The sequence below is a fragment of the Hyperoodon ampullatus genome (genome assembly GCF_949752795.1).
Source record: "Hyperoodon ampullatus genome assembly, chromosome: 19".
Lineage (NCBI taxonomy): Eukaryota > Metazoa > Chordata > Mammalia > Artiodactyla > Ziphiidae > Hyperoodon > Hyperoodon ampullatus.
Genome location: NC_136932.1, coordinates 50,876,336 through 50,889,392, shown reverse-complemented (window position 1 = coordinate 50,889,392; position 13,057 = coordinate 50,876,336). Strand labels below are relative to the sequence as shown.

Genomic DNA, 13,057 nt, shown 5'->3' with positions numbered 1-13,057 from the left:
TGATTAAATCATCCAGGGCACTACCAATCCCCCCACTGTATTTGAAAATCTTTCATCCTTACCCCGCCCAAGGACCCCAGAATTTATGTCTACTCCCCCAGGCTATGGCCCGCCATTCTGGTTCTATTTCAGCCCAAGGGAGACTAGAAACGAGAAATCATGCAATGCTCACACACACCTTGCGCCAGGCTTCTCAGAATTCTCAACTTAGCTATACTAGGAGAACACAAAGCCACAGGTTCATTACAGGGCCTCACACTGGCTTGCAGTGATAAGTCACTTAAAGCATTATATCTTATATAAAAAAACAAACCCACAGTATTAACATAAAATGCAAAATGTGCCTGAATTTAAGGCTCAGTTAAATCATCTTGTTTTGCTGAGAGTCACTTTGGTCTAAGGATGTACGCCCCTAGGAGCCTGTTCACTCTCTTCTGTGATTAGGATTACCTTGGTGAAAAAACCTGAGAGGCTCTGTCCTTAGCCTGTGGCTCTGGTTCAGCTGAGGACGCCTGAGGTTTAAGGGGATGGAATGCATGGGCCCACCCGCAGCATCTGAAGCCCAGACACGGAGCGGGACAGAGAGGACGAGGACCCGAACCTGCCACTCCGCCGCCCTTGCTCCATCGTAGCCGAGGATCCCACTGGCTTTCAGAAGCTGGCTAGCCAGATCCTGGGGCCTTTGACCGTAAGTGGAGAGTGAATGAAACAAGGGAGGGAAAGCCAGAGGCTGGGCTAGACTTGAACATCCTCCTCTAGTACCTACCCAGTGGGAGAAGGCGGGTAGTAGAGTTCTCTCAGTCCCAGAGTGTTGGGGCAGTCCTGTCTCAAAAGGATAATTCCGGAAATTAAGTCCATCTGGGTCTAACCAATCCCTAAATTAGTCTTCCTCTTGTTGGCAGCATCAAGAACGGCAGGGCAAAAGCTAAATGAGAAACTGAGATGGCAAGTTTGGAGCCAACTCGGAAACTTTTCAAGAAACATCCCTGTTGCTAATAACATGTCTGGGGGCTGGTGGGGATTCTAGGATTAGTGTTCAGGAGACAGAAATGGGTAACAACGGGGGAGGTGTGATCTTTCCCAAGTGCCACACCAGGTATTAAAATAAACAGGCTCTTGCCTCCTGGAGCTGGGGGTGGCAGGAAAAGAAATCTGGGTCCAAGCAAAACCAGAAAAAGCATCAGTGCATGAGGTGGGAGTAGGAAGGCTCCAACCCGGGAGTCCTCAGCTGTTCTCTGGCCTCAGAAACAATGTCCCTGAGATCTCAGTATTTCTTCGTTGCCACTGGTGGCGGGGGGCGGGTGAAGAGAAGGATGGTGCCATCTCAGGCGGAGGTCTGGGGGCCGGTATACCCTGCTTTTGGAGACTGAACACACTGGGGCCTTAGGGATTTAGCAAGGCGGGCTTTTGGCCTGGTGGCACAGATGAAGGGAAGCTGTAGTAGCTAAGGGCAGAGGGAATCAGAAGACGTGGCCTTGCCTCCTCTCACCTGAAAAATGGGGAGAACGCTCTCAATTCACGAATGGGTAGGCACCTCGTGCACGGAAGTGCTTTACCGTTTTTCAACTGCCACAAGAGCACCACTACGGCAGGAGGTGCAGGAGGCCAGCAAGTTCGAGTCTTCCTCTGGCAGTGACTCTCAATCCAGCACTTCTAGAAACATCTGAGGAGTTTTTTGAAATGCAGATTGCCCCAGGCCCCACCCGACTGGCCAAGAATCATCAGCCTTTTGTGAAAGCTCTTGGGTGATATCAACGTGCACCCAGGAGTTGAAAGCTTCTGTCCTAAGGATTTTCTTGGCCAAAATTGACATTCTTAGCTGGTGAACCCAATCAGACCTCAGTAAGGCCCACCCCTCTTCGTATCTCTGACGCTGAACCTCCACAAAGACCACCCTGACCCCACTCCACCCCAAGTGTTATTCCAATTAGAGCTCGGGCTAACTGCAGCCAGCACGTGGAGACAACCAAGAGTTCCTAGCTGCCAGAGGCAGTTTGTTCACGGCGTTTGGACATCCATGTAATAAAAGCAGTTATTCTGCTGAGCACAGTGCAAAGCACCTTACCCACACTCACTCGACTGGTGAGAGAGGCTCAGGGCATCTGGGCATTGGATCCCTCAGCCTCCTTCCCCCACTCCAGGCTGTGGGAGACTTCAGACACTGTCCGCTCATCACAACCAGGGGCAGGGCCTCTAGCTTGACCACACCTGGCTCACGTGTCCCCGGCAACAGAAATGCAGGTGATTAGATCTGAACTCCTTGGGAAGTTTGCTTGAAAGCAGCATTAATTCTATCCACTTGGGAACATGCAGGCCCTGAGCGCAGGTCTGAGAGGCTTTTATAAATTCATTAGTGAAACGTCCTGGGTAAGAGGACACCGAGGAGAAGCTCTGCTGTGCTCCTTCTGCCCTGTGCCTAGCTGGCTGCCTGCCCCTGGACCATCTGCTTTGGGTCCTAGCAGGGGACCTGCCAGGGAAGACGGATTGGCTCCTGCGAGCACTCCCTGCCTGCGGCGAAATGCCTGTGTGGTGATGGTGACGGGGGGGGGGGGGGGGGGGGGGGGGGGGCTGGGTTAAGAGGAGCCTCTGAGACATGTGATTCTTCCTCAGGCCAATCTTAACATTTCATCTGGCTAAATCCCTGGGAGGGTTAGGACAGCCAAAAGGCAAGTTCTAATAGAACGGTTATTAATGCCCATCCCTCCCTTGGCCAGCTGTGTCTTGTCCTCGACTGTCACTTCTGGGAACAAAGTACATAGGCACAAACTTCATTTTATGCAAATGAGAGTTTATTGACGAAGACAAGGTCAAGCTTCCCCTCGACCCCCACCCTCCCCAAGAACAGATCCCAACAACAAAAGGATGATAAGCCTTCTCAGGGCAACGTTTACCACCACCACCGCCACCCCCGCTTCTCTCCAGAGTCCCAAGGTTCACGACACAGACACACGAAACGGGCTCGGGCTCGGGCTCGGACAGACACTCAGGGAATCTCTGACCAGCAAGAGTTCTGGGTGTGTGTGTGCTTCCCTTGCCCTGTGTAAGACACCAGCTGACGTCACAAAGACATAGTGAGGCCGAGGAGAGGGGGATGCAGGGCAATCTCCACTCCGTTCCCCGGTCCGGCCAGGCTTGAGATGGGCCCAAAGGGAGGCTGTGGTGGAGGCAACAGGCTCTGTCTCCTCAGGAGAGAGAGGTCCTTTCCGTGGAGCAGAATCCCTCCCTAACTGCTCAGGGGCAAACCGGGAGGCAGCCTCTCCAAGGAGTGAAGAGTTCGCGCGCAGATTGGCTCAGTCGGGTCAGCTGAGAACAGCAGCTGTTTCCCCTCACTGCCGGGGAGGCTGAGAGAAGCCTGGTTTCAGGGGTGGAGGAACATATCTTGGTGCAAAATCATCTTGTCTGCTTACCCTGACACACGCTCTTCCTTCTGGACCTGCAGTCGGCTTTGAGATGAGAACACTGCATCTGTAGTGTGGACCTTCTTCACTGCTTGTATCCAACTGACTCCACGAGTGATCTCCCAAAAAGGGGACTTGACCCACCTGCTTTTCTACCCCACCTGTCACCAACTGACCCACCTCCCACACGCAATCCTGTGCTACTTCCTGTTCTCCACGTGCCGGAGGGGTGGTGAGCGCAGGACATGGCTCCTGACCCTCACCCCAGAAATTCTTCTCTTGGAGATTCTCAAGGTTTAAGAAGCTGCTTTGGGGGACCTGCACCCCCAAACTTTGCAACTGATATGAATCAGAGTCATTTCACTTGCGACAGGGTTGGGGGGTAGTTTCTGCTCTTGTTTTCTATGATTCCTCCTCCTCTTGGACTCACTCTTAGGTCTGGGTCCTACATGAGGCCTTTGGACCCAAGCGCCTCTGATTTGAGCAGGGGCATCTGAGAAGCAGTCTTGGTCACGGACCCTGAATCCTGGGTGATGGTCGGCACAGGTGCCCACAGATGAAACAGTGTGAACACTGCTAAACAGACTGGTGTTCCAGGCATGAAGCATTCTTTGACAGACCACACCCAATGTGTCCAGGGGGCAGAGGGTCCTCACATCTCCCAATCTTTTGAGAGATGAAAAGAACCGCTTGGCCCTCTGAGGTGATCTCAATTGCCTTGGAGCCTAAGCAACACAAGTAAAGAGCAGATCAGAGAACTGAAGGATCAAGTGAATCTGTGGCATCCCGAAGCTCACTTCATCCCTGCACCCATCCTGCTGGCCTCAAGAACTGCGGCTCCAGGAGACTATTAGCTACTCCTTCATTCTGGCATCAGGATTTACCTTCAAGTCCCTGGAAAGATACTCTGCTGCTACCAGATGCCAATGAATGGAGTGCCAAAATCTGTATGAAGTATGAGAAGAGCCATAAAGAAGCAGGCACAGAAAAGGTAAAAGAAAGGCATTGAAGGAAGAAAATTATGGAGCCGGTCCTGCAGTGAAGACAACACTGATGAGGACTTAGGAGACCCACTCCCCCACCTCTGCTACTGATCAGTTAACAGGCCTTAGGCAATAACACCCTGTTTGTCTTTTATCTTTTTCCTTTTTAGAAAAACAAGAAAGTTTTTGGGTTGGGTAAGTTATTACTTAAAGTCTGTTTCAACTCTAAAACTAAGATTTTCGATCTGAATTGGACCTGAGAGTTAAAATAAATCCAGAGCAGGAGATGGGGGAAGGGCATTTTGGTTCCTGTTTCCCATCTCTACTCAAATTCCTTAATCAGTGTTATTAATAGATTAGATCAGTGGAAAGGAATGTAGTAAGTTCTCATTTTTCTCAGCCTCAATGCTGACAGGCCCTATTTCCTGCACCCTGCAGCACCATTCAAGAAAGACCACCATTCCTAACTGCGGAGCATCAGAGGAGATGATAATACAGGGCAGGGGGAATCACAAGGAAAAGGAGTTTGGAGAGAAAAAAAGTCATCAGGGACAAGGCTGCCACAGACAAAAAACCCCTAATGGGGTGGGCAAGAAACTGCGTCTCTTCCTCCAGGACTGTGCGGTTGTTTTAACACTTTTTATCAGTTACACGCTATTCCCTCAATTTCTCATATGTACAAAAATATTAAACAATAAAGTGCAGTTTACGTTTCAGTGACACTTTTCCTTGCTTTAATTTTTTTTTGTCTTTTTCTGCTTTTGAAACGAGCTCTTGATTACAAAATATCAAACTACACTCAAAAATGCCAGCCACTGGCACAGGATGGAGAAGCCCACAAGTAAGGACAGATAGCAGCAGGTGGCACGAGGTGGGAAGTGATTGAAGCAGTGGTTACAAACGGTCACAGGAAGCTAAAACTATCCAACAGGTTGTGCCCTAATGTTAGCACAGGTTAGACTAGTCACTACCTTGGTGGGTGGCCTCAGTGTGTTTGGGTTCAGATTCTACACGGCAATACAATTTTCTTCCAGTTAAGAGTTCTTGGCTTGCACCGATCACAGGGTGGCCAGAGGGCACCGGACCAGTCTATTAGTTTTTCAAAATGCTGTCGTAGACCTGATAGATGTACTGGGAGACTTCAGGAGCTCTACACTTCAGCGACAGCTGTTCGGAGGAAAAGGAGAAGGAAGATTAGCACAGAGGCTGGCATGAACTCGAAAGGTATCCAAGTCCTCAGTGCAAGGACACCTCTTCCTGATAAAAGGGAGAAGAGCTTCTACCACTGAGTAGCTAAACAAAGAGATCCTGTGAATAGGTTACATGGGTTTTAGAATTTCAGTTTAATCAATGTCAAGCTGTGCTGTGTTTCCACCCACATTCTATGTGGGTCTATGAGGTTAGGAAATAATCCATATGAAAAAACGTGGGGGAAAAGATGCTCTACTGCTTTGCTAAGAGTCATACGGACTACTACCACATGAAAACGGAAGGGTTAAAACCCGTAACATGGTCGTCATTTCAGCGGCCCGCTCCAGTTTCTGTCTGACAAGGATGGTTATCTCGGTCCCAATTCAGGAGGATGTATATTCAAGTAAAATAAAAGCGTAAGCTAGATACTAGCTCCAAGGGTACTAGCCTCTCCTGTATTACACTGAGGAGAGCATACACTGTGTTAAGGAGGCAAAACAAGAACCAACACAAAAAGACATCTACTGAGTGTAACTGTACAGCCATTTATGCCAACAGCATAATCTTTCATTTTCTGCCTCTTATTCAGGCCTATCAGGTACGTCTGATACTACTCTACTTCTCTACCACCACCTCTTCTTCTAGTCTAACAATTACCAAATTAAAATTAAAATATTAAAAAGATTTCAATGTTGAACACTGAGGTTTTTCACTTTGTGGGTCAACAAGTGCAAAATTTAAACCCATATTTCGACTCCTGAATTGTACTAGATTAGGCAAAACACTATTAACAATAACATAACAGCAAAACCATGCAAACTGCATTTAGAACCAGAAAATTTAATACTTGCTTTTTGTATTACTGACATCATTGCTCTTGTCTATTAAGGTAGATTAACAAAAGTTGTCTTTAACGATGTATCGCCATGAGATTTTAGATTACCTCTTTATTCTCTTATTAGAGACTCTGGATGATTTAATAAACTACAAAAGGTGAGAATATTTTTGGCAAAAATGTCAAGAAGATGACTGGTCAACCCTGAACTTCTTGAGAAAACTCACATCCTCAAAACTTAGTGATATTTTAAAAATGCAAAACGAAACAAAACCAAGCCAAACAAAAGAACATCAGAAGAGGCTCTATTTGCAGCTTTAATATTCAGTCTCTAAGGCATTTCCAAAATTGCTGCTTGACATGAATCAGGAAGACAATTCTGATAAATGTAGAACAAAACAAATGAACAACTAATTTAAGAATATAAATATGAATAGAGAACTTCCCTGGTGGTGCAGTGGTTAAGAATCTGCCTGCCAATGCAGGGGACACGGGTTCAATCCCTGGTCTGGGAAGATCCCACATGCCGCGGAGCAACTAAGCCCGTGAGCCACAACTACTGAGCCTGTGCTCTAGAGTCCGTGAGCCACAACTACTGAGCCTTCACACCACAACTACTGAAGCCCACGTGCCTAGAGCCCATGCTCCACAAGAGAAGCCATCGCAATGAGAAGCCCACGGATCGCAACAAAGAGTAGCCCCTGCTCGCCATAACTAGAGAAAGCCCACGTGCAGCAACGAAGACCCAACACAGCCATAAAGTAAGTAAGTAAGTAAAAAAAAAAAAAAAAAAAAAAAAGGAGTAGAAAACAGCTCCCTTCTTTGGTCAAAGTTGCAGCTATAGGCATTTCCCTGACTTTCAAGCTCCCTATAGAGGCAATCTGTACCTCCTCCTCCACAGCCTCTTCTTCACTGTCAGTGTTGTAGAAAATTCTCATGGGAGAGTATGTGGGTTCAGAAAAGGAGGAGGAGAGGAAGCTAAAAAGAGTAAGAACTGCCTAAGGGAGTTAACTCCCAGACTAAAGAGAGGGTAGTTCCTCCCCTTCAGAATACTGCCCTGTATTTTTTCACATCTTTATAGCAATATTGGAACTTCCAACCAGTTGGAGATCCACTTTTTCGTTCATGAGTGATAAGGAAATGTTGCCTTCCTCAATAAAAGCCCTATCTGCCAAGGTTGGCACTGGCAGGGGTCATGGACTGACCACGCCTGGACCCTGAGAGTTTCAGCTGCTCTTTGGAGGGGGAAGGAGGAGGGAGGCCAAGGAAGAGAAGGAAGAACCTCCCTTTCTGGACTGTTCTATCACCTCCCCCCACCAGACATCCCAGCCTTTAACAAATGGTTAAGTTTAGACTTAAACCCATTCCTTGCTTTCCAACTAGTACAGCTAAAACAAGCCAAATTAAAAAAAAAAAAAGATTTTTTTGTTGTTGTTGTTGCTAATTCCTAAAGAAAGCAAAAGGGAAACATACATCAAGAACAAAGAGGTTAAAAAATCTGACTTCGGACTCTGGGTCTCATTTTCCATGGCTCCTCAGGGAAAAGAAGCCTTACCAGGGTTCTAACTTTTGAACCGCTAGCCTGCTTAGGTGACACATCTTTAACACCAACCAGTCAGGAATGCCATCCACCTAGACTCACCACCCCCCGCCTAGGTAAGCCAAGGACTTACACATCCACTTCTGGTTTATGGCCTGGAACACAGACTTCTTCACCTGGACACGTTACCTTCCCAGGTGAGACGGAGCTACTTAGAGGTACGAGGCCTCCTCATGGGATAAACGTGCTTTTTTTAATGAAATACAGTCAGGGGTTGGGGGAGGGGATTCACCATGCAGTGCACCACTACTTGGTCATTAAAAAACCAAATTATTAACACATGCAACGACTTAGATAGATGTCAAGGGTATTATGTTAAGTGAAAAAAAATCTCAAAAGGATACAGGCTGTAGGAATTGAATTTATATAGCACTCCTTTTTTTTTTTGCGGTACGCGGGCCTCTCACTGTTGTGGCCTCTCCCGTTGCGGAGCACAGGCTCCGGACGCGCAGGCTCAGCGGCCATGGCTCACGGGCCCAGCCGCTCCGCGGCATGTGGGATCCTCCCGGACCGGGGCACGAACCCGTGTCCCCTGCATCGGCAGGCGGACTCTCAACCACTGCGCCACCAGGAAAGCCCTATATAACACTCTTGAAATGAGAAAATTACAGTAATGGAGAACAAACATACCAGTGGTTGCCATGGGTTAGGGCTGGGGTGAATGTCTAATTATAAAGAGATAGCAAGAAGGAGTTTTTTTTGCGGTGATGGAACAGTTCTGTATCCTGACCGTGGTGGTGATTATACAAATCTATATGTGATAAGATCTCATAGTACTGTACACTCCTTAACCAAATAAAATAAAGTAAGAGTAATGATGTAGAAACTGGTGAAATCTGAATAAGGTCTGTAGTTTAGTTAATAGTATTGTACCAATATCAATTTCCTGCTTGAAAATGTACTATGGTTGTAACATGTCCTCAATGAGGAAAACTGGGTGAAAGATACATGGGAACTCTACCATTTTTAAAACTGTGAGTCTTAAATTAGTTCAAAATAAAAAGTTTTAAAAAATTTTAAACAAACTATGCTGTTACTAAGAGGTCCTTCTCAAAATTCTCACTATCCTTATAAGGAATAGAAAGAATATGGTAGGAAGTGTTGAGATACCTGAGTTCTACACACAACTCAGCTACCAACAACTTATGTGATCTCGAACAAGTCATTCATCATTCTTAACCTTGGTTTCCTTACCTGCAATCTGGGGGTAATCATGCTTCTTTAACCTAGCTGAGATGGAATACTATATACAATAAAATAATGGATGATAAAAAATAAAATGCACACAAATATACATACTTTGAAGAAATTTCTAGGGAAGCAAATGGAGTTATTTTACAAGACCTTGATTTTACAGTGAAAACCTGTCCCTCCAGGAAGAACACAGAGGAGTTTTCCTTTCTTAGGGAGCTCAAGGAAAATGACAGGGTAGTTTCTTACAAAAAAAGACAAGGCACTGGTGGTGGAGGAGGTGGGTGGGAGGAGCGTACACTTTATGAGGGAAGCCTGAAGTCTCTCAGCTCACAAATGCTTGGACAAAAGTCTAGCTCGGTGGAACTCAGTAGCTCACACACACACATGCTAGTCCAGTTTAAATCAGGGAGGGAACTAGTGGGGAAACACCAAGAATTTTCAGTTCTGGGTGGTATTATTTCCTTGATGTATGCTAATGAAAACAGGCTTGCCTTAAAATTAAGGAAAGGAGTCACAGACTTTCTCAGCTACATGGCTAAAAAGCTCCCTTAATCTACTGAATATGAAGCTTCCTCAGAGTTATTCAATTCAAACGCCTTAAACATAACAGAAGAATAAGATATTTCCCCCATCGCAAGGGTTCTTCTTGTACTTGACAAAATGCAGATGACAAGCAGCATCTTATTGGGAGACTGTATTTCACAACAGCAAACAAACACCGGGTGCCTAGGGTATTGCTCATATGTCTGGGATTCTGATATCCTAAGAAAAGCAGGAATGAGCTACGAAAACAATCCTCTTAGCAGCTTGTTACAGTACCACATGCACAGATATGCTAGGTAAGTATTAGCCAATAATGATGAAGTTGCCAAGTTTTGTGAGCAACTCTGTGTATACCAGGAGGAGTCTGAGACACTCGTGCTGGGAGGCACTGTGCCTGCTGGATGGGGCAGACACTACAGACAGAAGGTCTTCTAAGGAGGCCACTGGGGACTTCTTTACTGACTGCTTGTTTTTGGATACCCGGCGTCTGAAGCACCTCTACCACGTCTTTCCTGAATGCTGAGAAAAAAATGAAAGGGCTCTTACCCCCCTCCTTTAACCCATCTCACCCATTCTGAGAAAGGCCTTACCGTGTAATTGGGGTTTCCTGGCTGGATACGTAGCTCAGCCAAAATCCAAATGCCATTAGTGAGCTTCAGGGATTGGTACAGCATGTCCTGCCCTTCCACATTCCTCTTGGCAATAGTATAAACATTGTTGTTTTGCAACTTGCTGGAAACAGTGTCTAGAAACACAGATTCAAAATCCAACATCTTCAGTTAAAATATCAAACAAATGTGCTATGAGCTATGTGTGCTCAAGTCTCCTGAGAAGCACTGTTACATGCATACATGCACACTTCAGAAAGCCCTTCTCCCACAGGAGCAAAGGGGAAGGAAGAAGCTCCTGAAGAGCCTGTCCATCACATCCCAGGACAGAAAGCAGAATAAGGTGCAAATAAGCATTAGTGTAAGAATTACCTGTGGAGATTATGGCGGGTCTAAGGAGCTGGTAATCTTAAACTAGGTGCTAGACACGTACAATGCACCGATGAGGACCAAGACAGAAGCAGGTACGTGGGTGCGCCACAGCGACCGCCACGTCAGACTCGTCTCTCCAACGCTAGGCCCAGATTCACGGGGATACAAAACTGACACTCAAATGCACAACACTGCCTCGCAAGTTGCTACTACTTCACTGTGAGCCATTCTGGCCTCAAGTGCCAGGATCAGAAAAGCACCCAGTTGCAGAAATCCTGCAAGTCAAATTTATTAATCTGGATGTTTAAGACTTTTTTTTAAAAGCAGGCAAATGATTTCTTAGGTCTTAAATTAAATTATTAATTTGGGGGGATACCATGCCCCAAATTAATAATGAAACTAACTGTCTCAACAAAAGACTCTGAGGAAGACTGAAGTTATGCAAAGATGATCGCTCCAAGGCCCCGTAAGCCCGGCTGCCGTTGCTGGTCAGAGTGGAGGACTTCATAGCCACCAACACAGGGTTAAGAACAGGTTGGTGTTTGGGGTCTTCCTTGTGACTACAGCATCAGAGAGACATGATATTCTAGAATTAAAGGTAATTTCTCTCTCCTTGTTCTCTGACTGCTAACATGAGATGTTGCAGCATGACAGAAAGAGACACTTTAAAAACACAGATGATAAACACTACTTCTCTGTTGACAGTTTATTATGTTCATTTCTGATGAGAATTCAAATTACTCAGGGACTAAATTCCCTCCACATAAAAACCTGTCATGTTCTATTGTGCTCTCTAGGAAGAGGCTGTTGTGATGGACAGTCTTTCTGTTCTCCAAGACAGTAAGCTCTCTGAGCACAGGGATCCTAGAGTTTTTCATCACTGTATTTCCCACAGTATCTGGGACACAATGGATACCTGCCATCAATACCTGTGAATAAGCCTCTGACTCAGGTGCTGGAGACGCCGATATGTACATAATGCCATAGGCATTAAAAAACATCTATTTAAGACATTTCTCCAAAGAAGAAATACCGATTACCAACAGGCAAATGAAAAGATGCTCAACATTTCTAATCATTAGAGAAATGCAAATCAAAACTACAATGAGGTACCACCCTCACACCAGTCAGAATGGCCATCATTAAAAAGTCTACAAACAATAAATGCTGGGACTTCCCTGGTGGCGCAGTGGTTAAGAATCCGCCTGCCAATGCAGGGGACACGGGTTCGAGCCCTGGTCCGGGAAGATCCCACGTGCCGCGGAGCAACTAAGTCCGTGCACCACAACTACTGAGCCTGCGCTCTAGAGCCCACGAGCCACAGCTACTGAGCCTGCACGCCACAACTACTGAAGCCCGTGTGCCTAGCAGGAGCTTTTGTTGAAGATCTACCTTGTTGCATAGGCACATGTTCTAGACAATATACATAGCAAGGCCCAGATGCCTACAGATGTCTCGTAATTTTGCCACCTAAGTAAGAGATGATAGGCTAAGAAGTGGAAGCACACAAACACACATACACACTCACCCCTTCCAGAATTAGAACATGTGGCAAACAGCCAGGCAGAATAAGCAGGTTGAATGGATGTAACTTCACTGTGTTTGGAAGCATTCCGGCTGGGAACCTGGCTCTGCTTCTACTAAATGGCTGTTATCGTGATTTCTATCAGAAGACTGAATGCAGGGAGGAGGGTTCTACAACATAAGTATGTGTGAGTCAATTTTCATACACCTTCGCTATTAGGTTTGAGCTAGAGGGTACGTAGATGGCAGGATAATCAGACTCTGCTAAATAAACCTATTAAGAACGGCAGTGCGAGCCAATGTTAAGGAGGCTTCCTTGTCAGACTGGGATAGACTTCTTTGCAAGACGTCAGTTTTTTGTCATTGTTGTTGTTGTTGTTTTAAATATATCTGAACTCCTGGGAAAAAAGATGGAATCTTACAGCTGTGAGACTTTGAGAATGACAATGCAATGTTAAGACACTGAGATGTGCCCTAAAGGACAGAGTTTTAAAAGATGGTCAAATATGGTTACAACTGCATCAAGGTGTGATTTCTTTTGGTTCATTTGTCTCCTACCTCAAATCTGGCTTTGGGCCTGAGGCCTAAAGTCTTAGAAGGTGTGAATGTGGTCTTCCCTCCTTCATTTTCCTACTTTAGCTAAGGTCACACCTCTTCCAGCAGCCATAAGAGTGAAGAAGGTACTCAGTGAGTGGGAAGGGGGAATCTGTACATGGGTCCCAGCTGTGGTACATGCTCATCAGCAAGTTCAAAACCATTATGCCTGCTGAAAAGAACACTTTTTACCATTTGAACAACCAAACTATATT

At 46.0% G+C, this 13,057-nt stretch overlaps 1 protein-coding gene across 1 annotated transcript in view; it reads right to left on the bottom strand.

The window, feature by feature from the left end:
• Positions 1 to 5,120: 5,120 nt before the first annotated feature.
• Positions 5,121 to 13,057, bottom strand: part of AP2B1 (adaptor related protein complex 2 subunit beta 1) — a 111,962-nt gene continuing 104,025 nt past the window's right edge. The window contains exons 21-22 of the mRNA XM_079724991.1: positions 10,335 to 10,489; positions 5,121 to 5,548 (exon numbers count right to left, since the gene is read on the bottom strand). Coding sequence (XP_079581117.1) covers positions 5,474 to 5,548; positions 10,335 to 10,489 — 230 coding nt within the window. The 3' untranslated portion in view covers positions 5,121 to 5,473. The remainder of the gene's footprint in view (positions 5,549 to 10,334; positions 10,490 to 13,057) is intronic.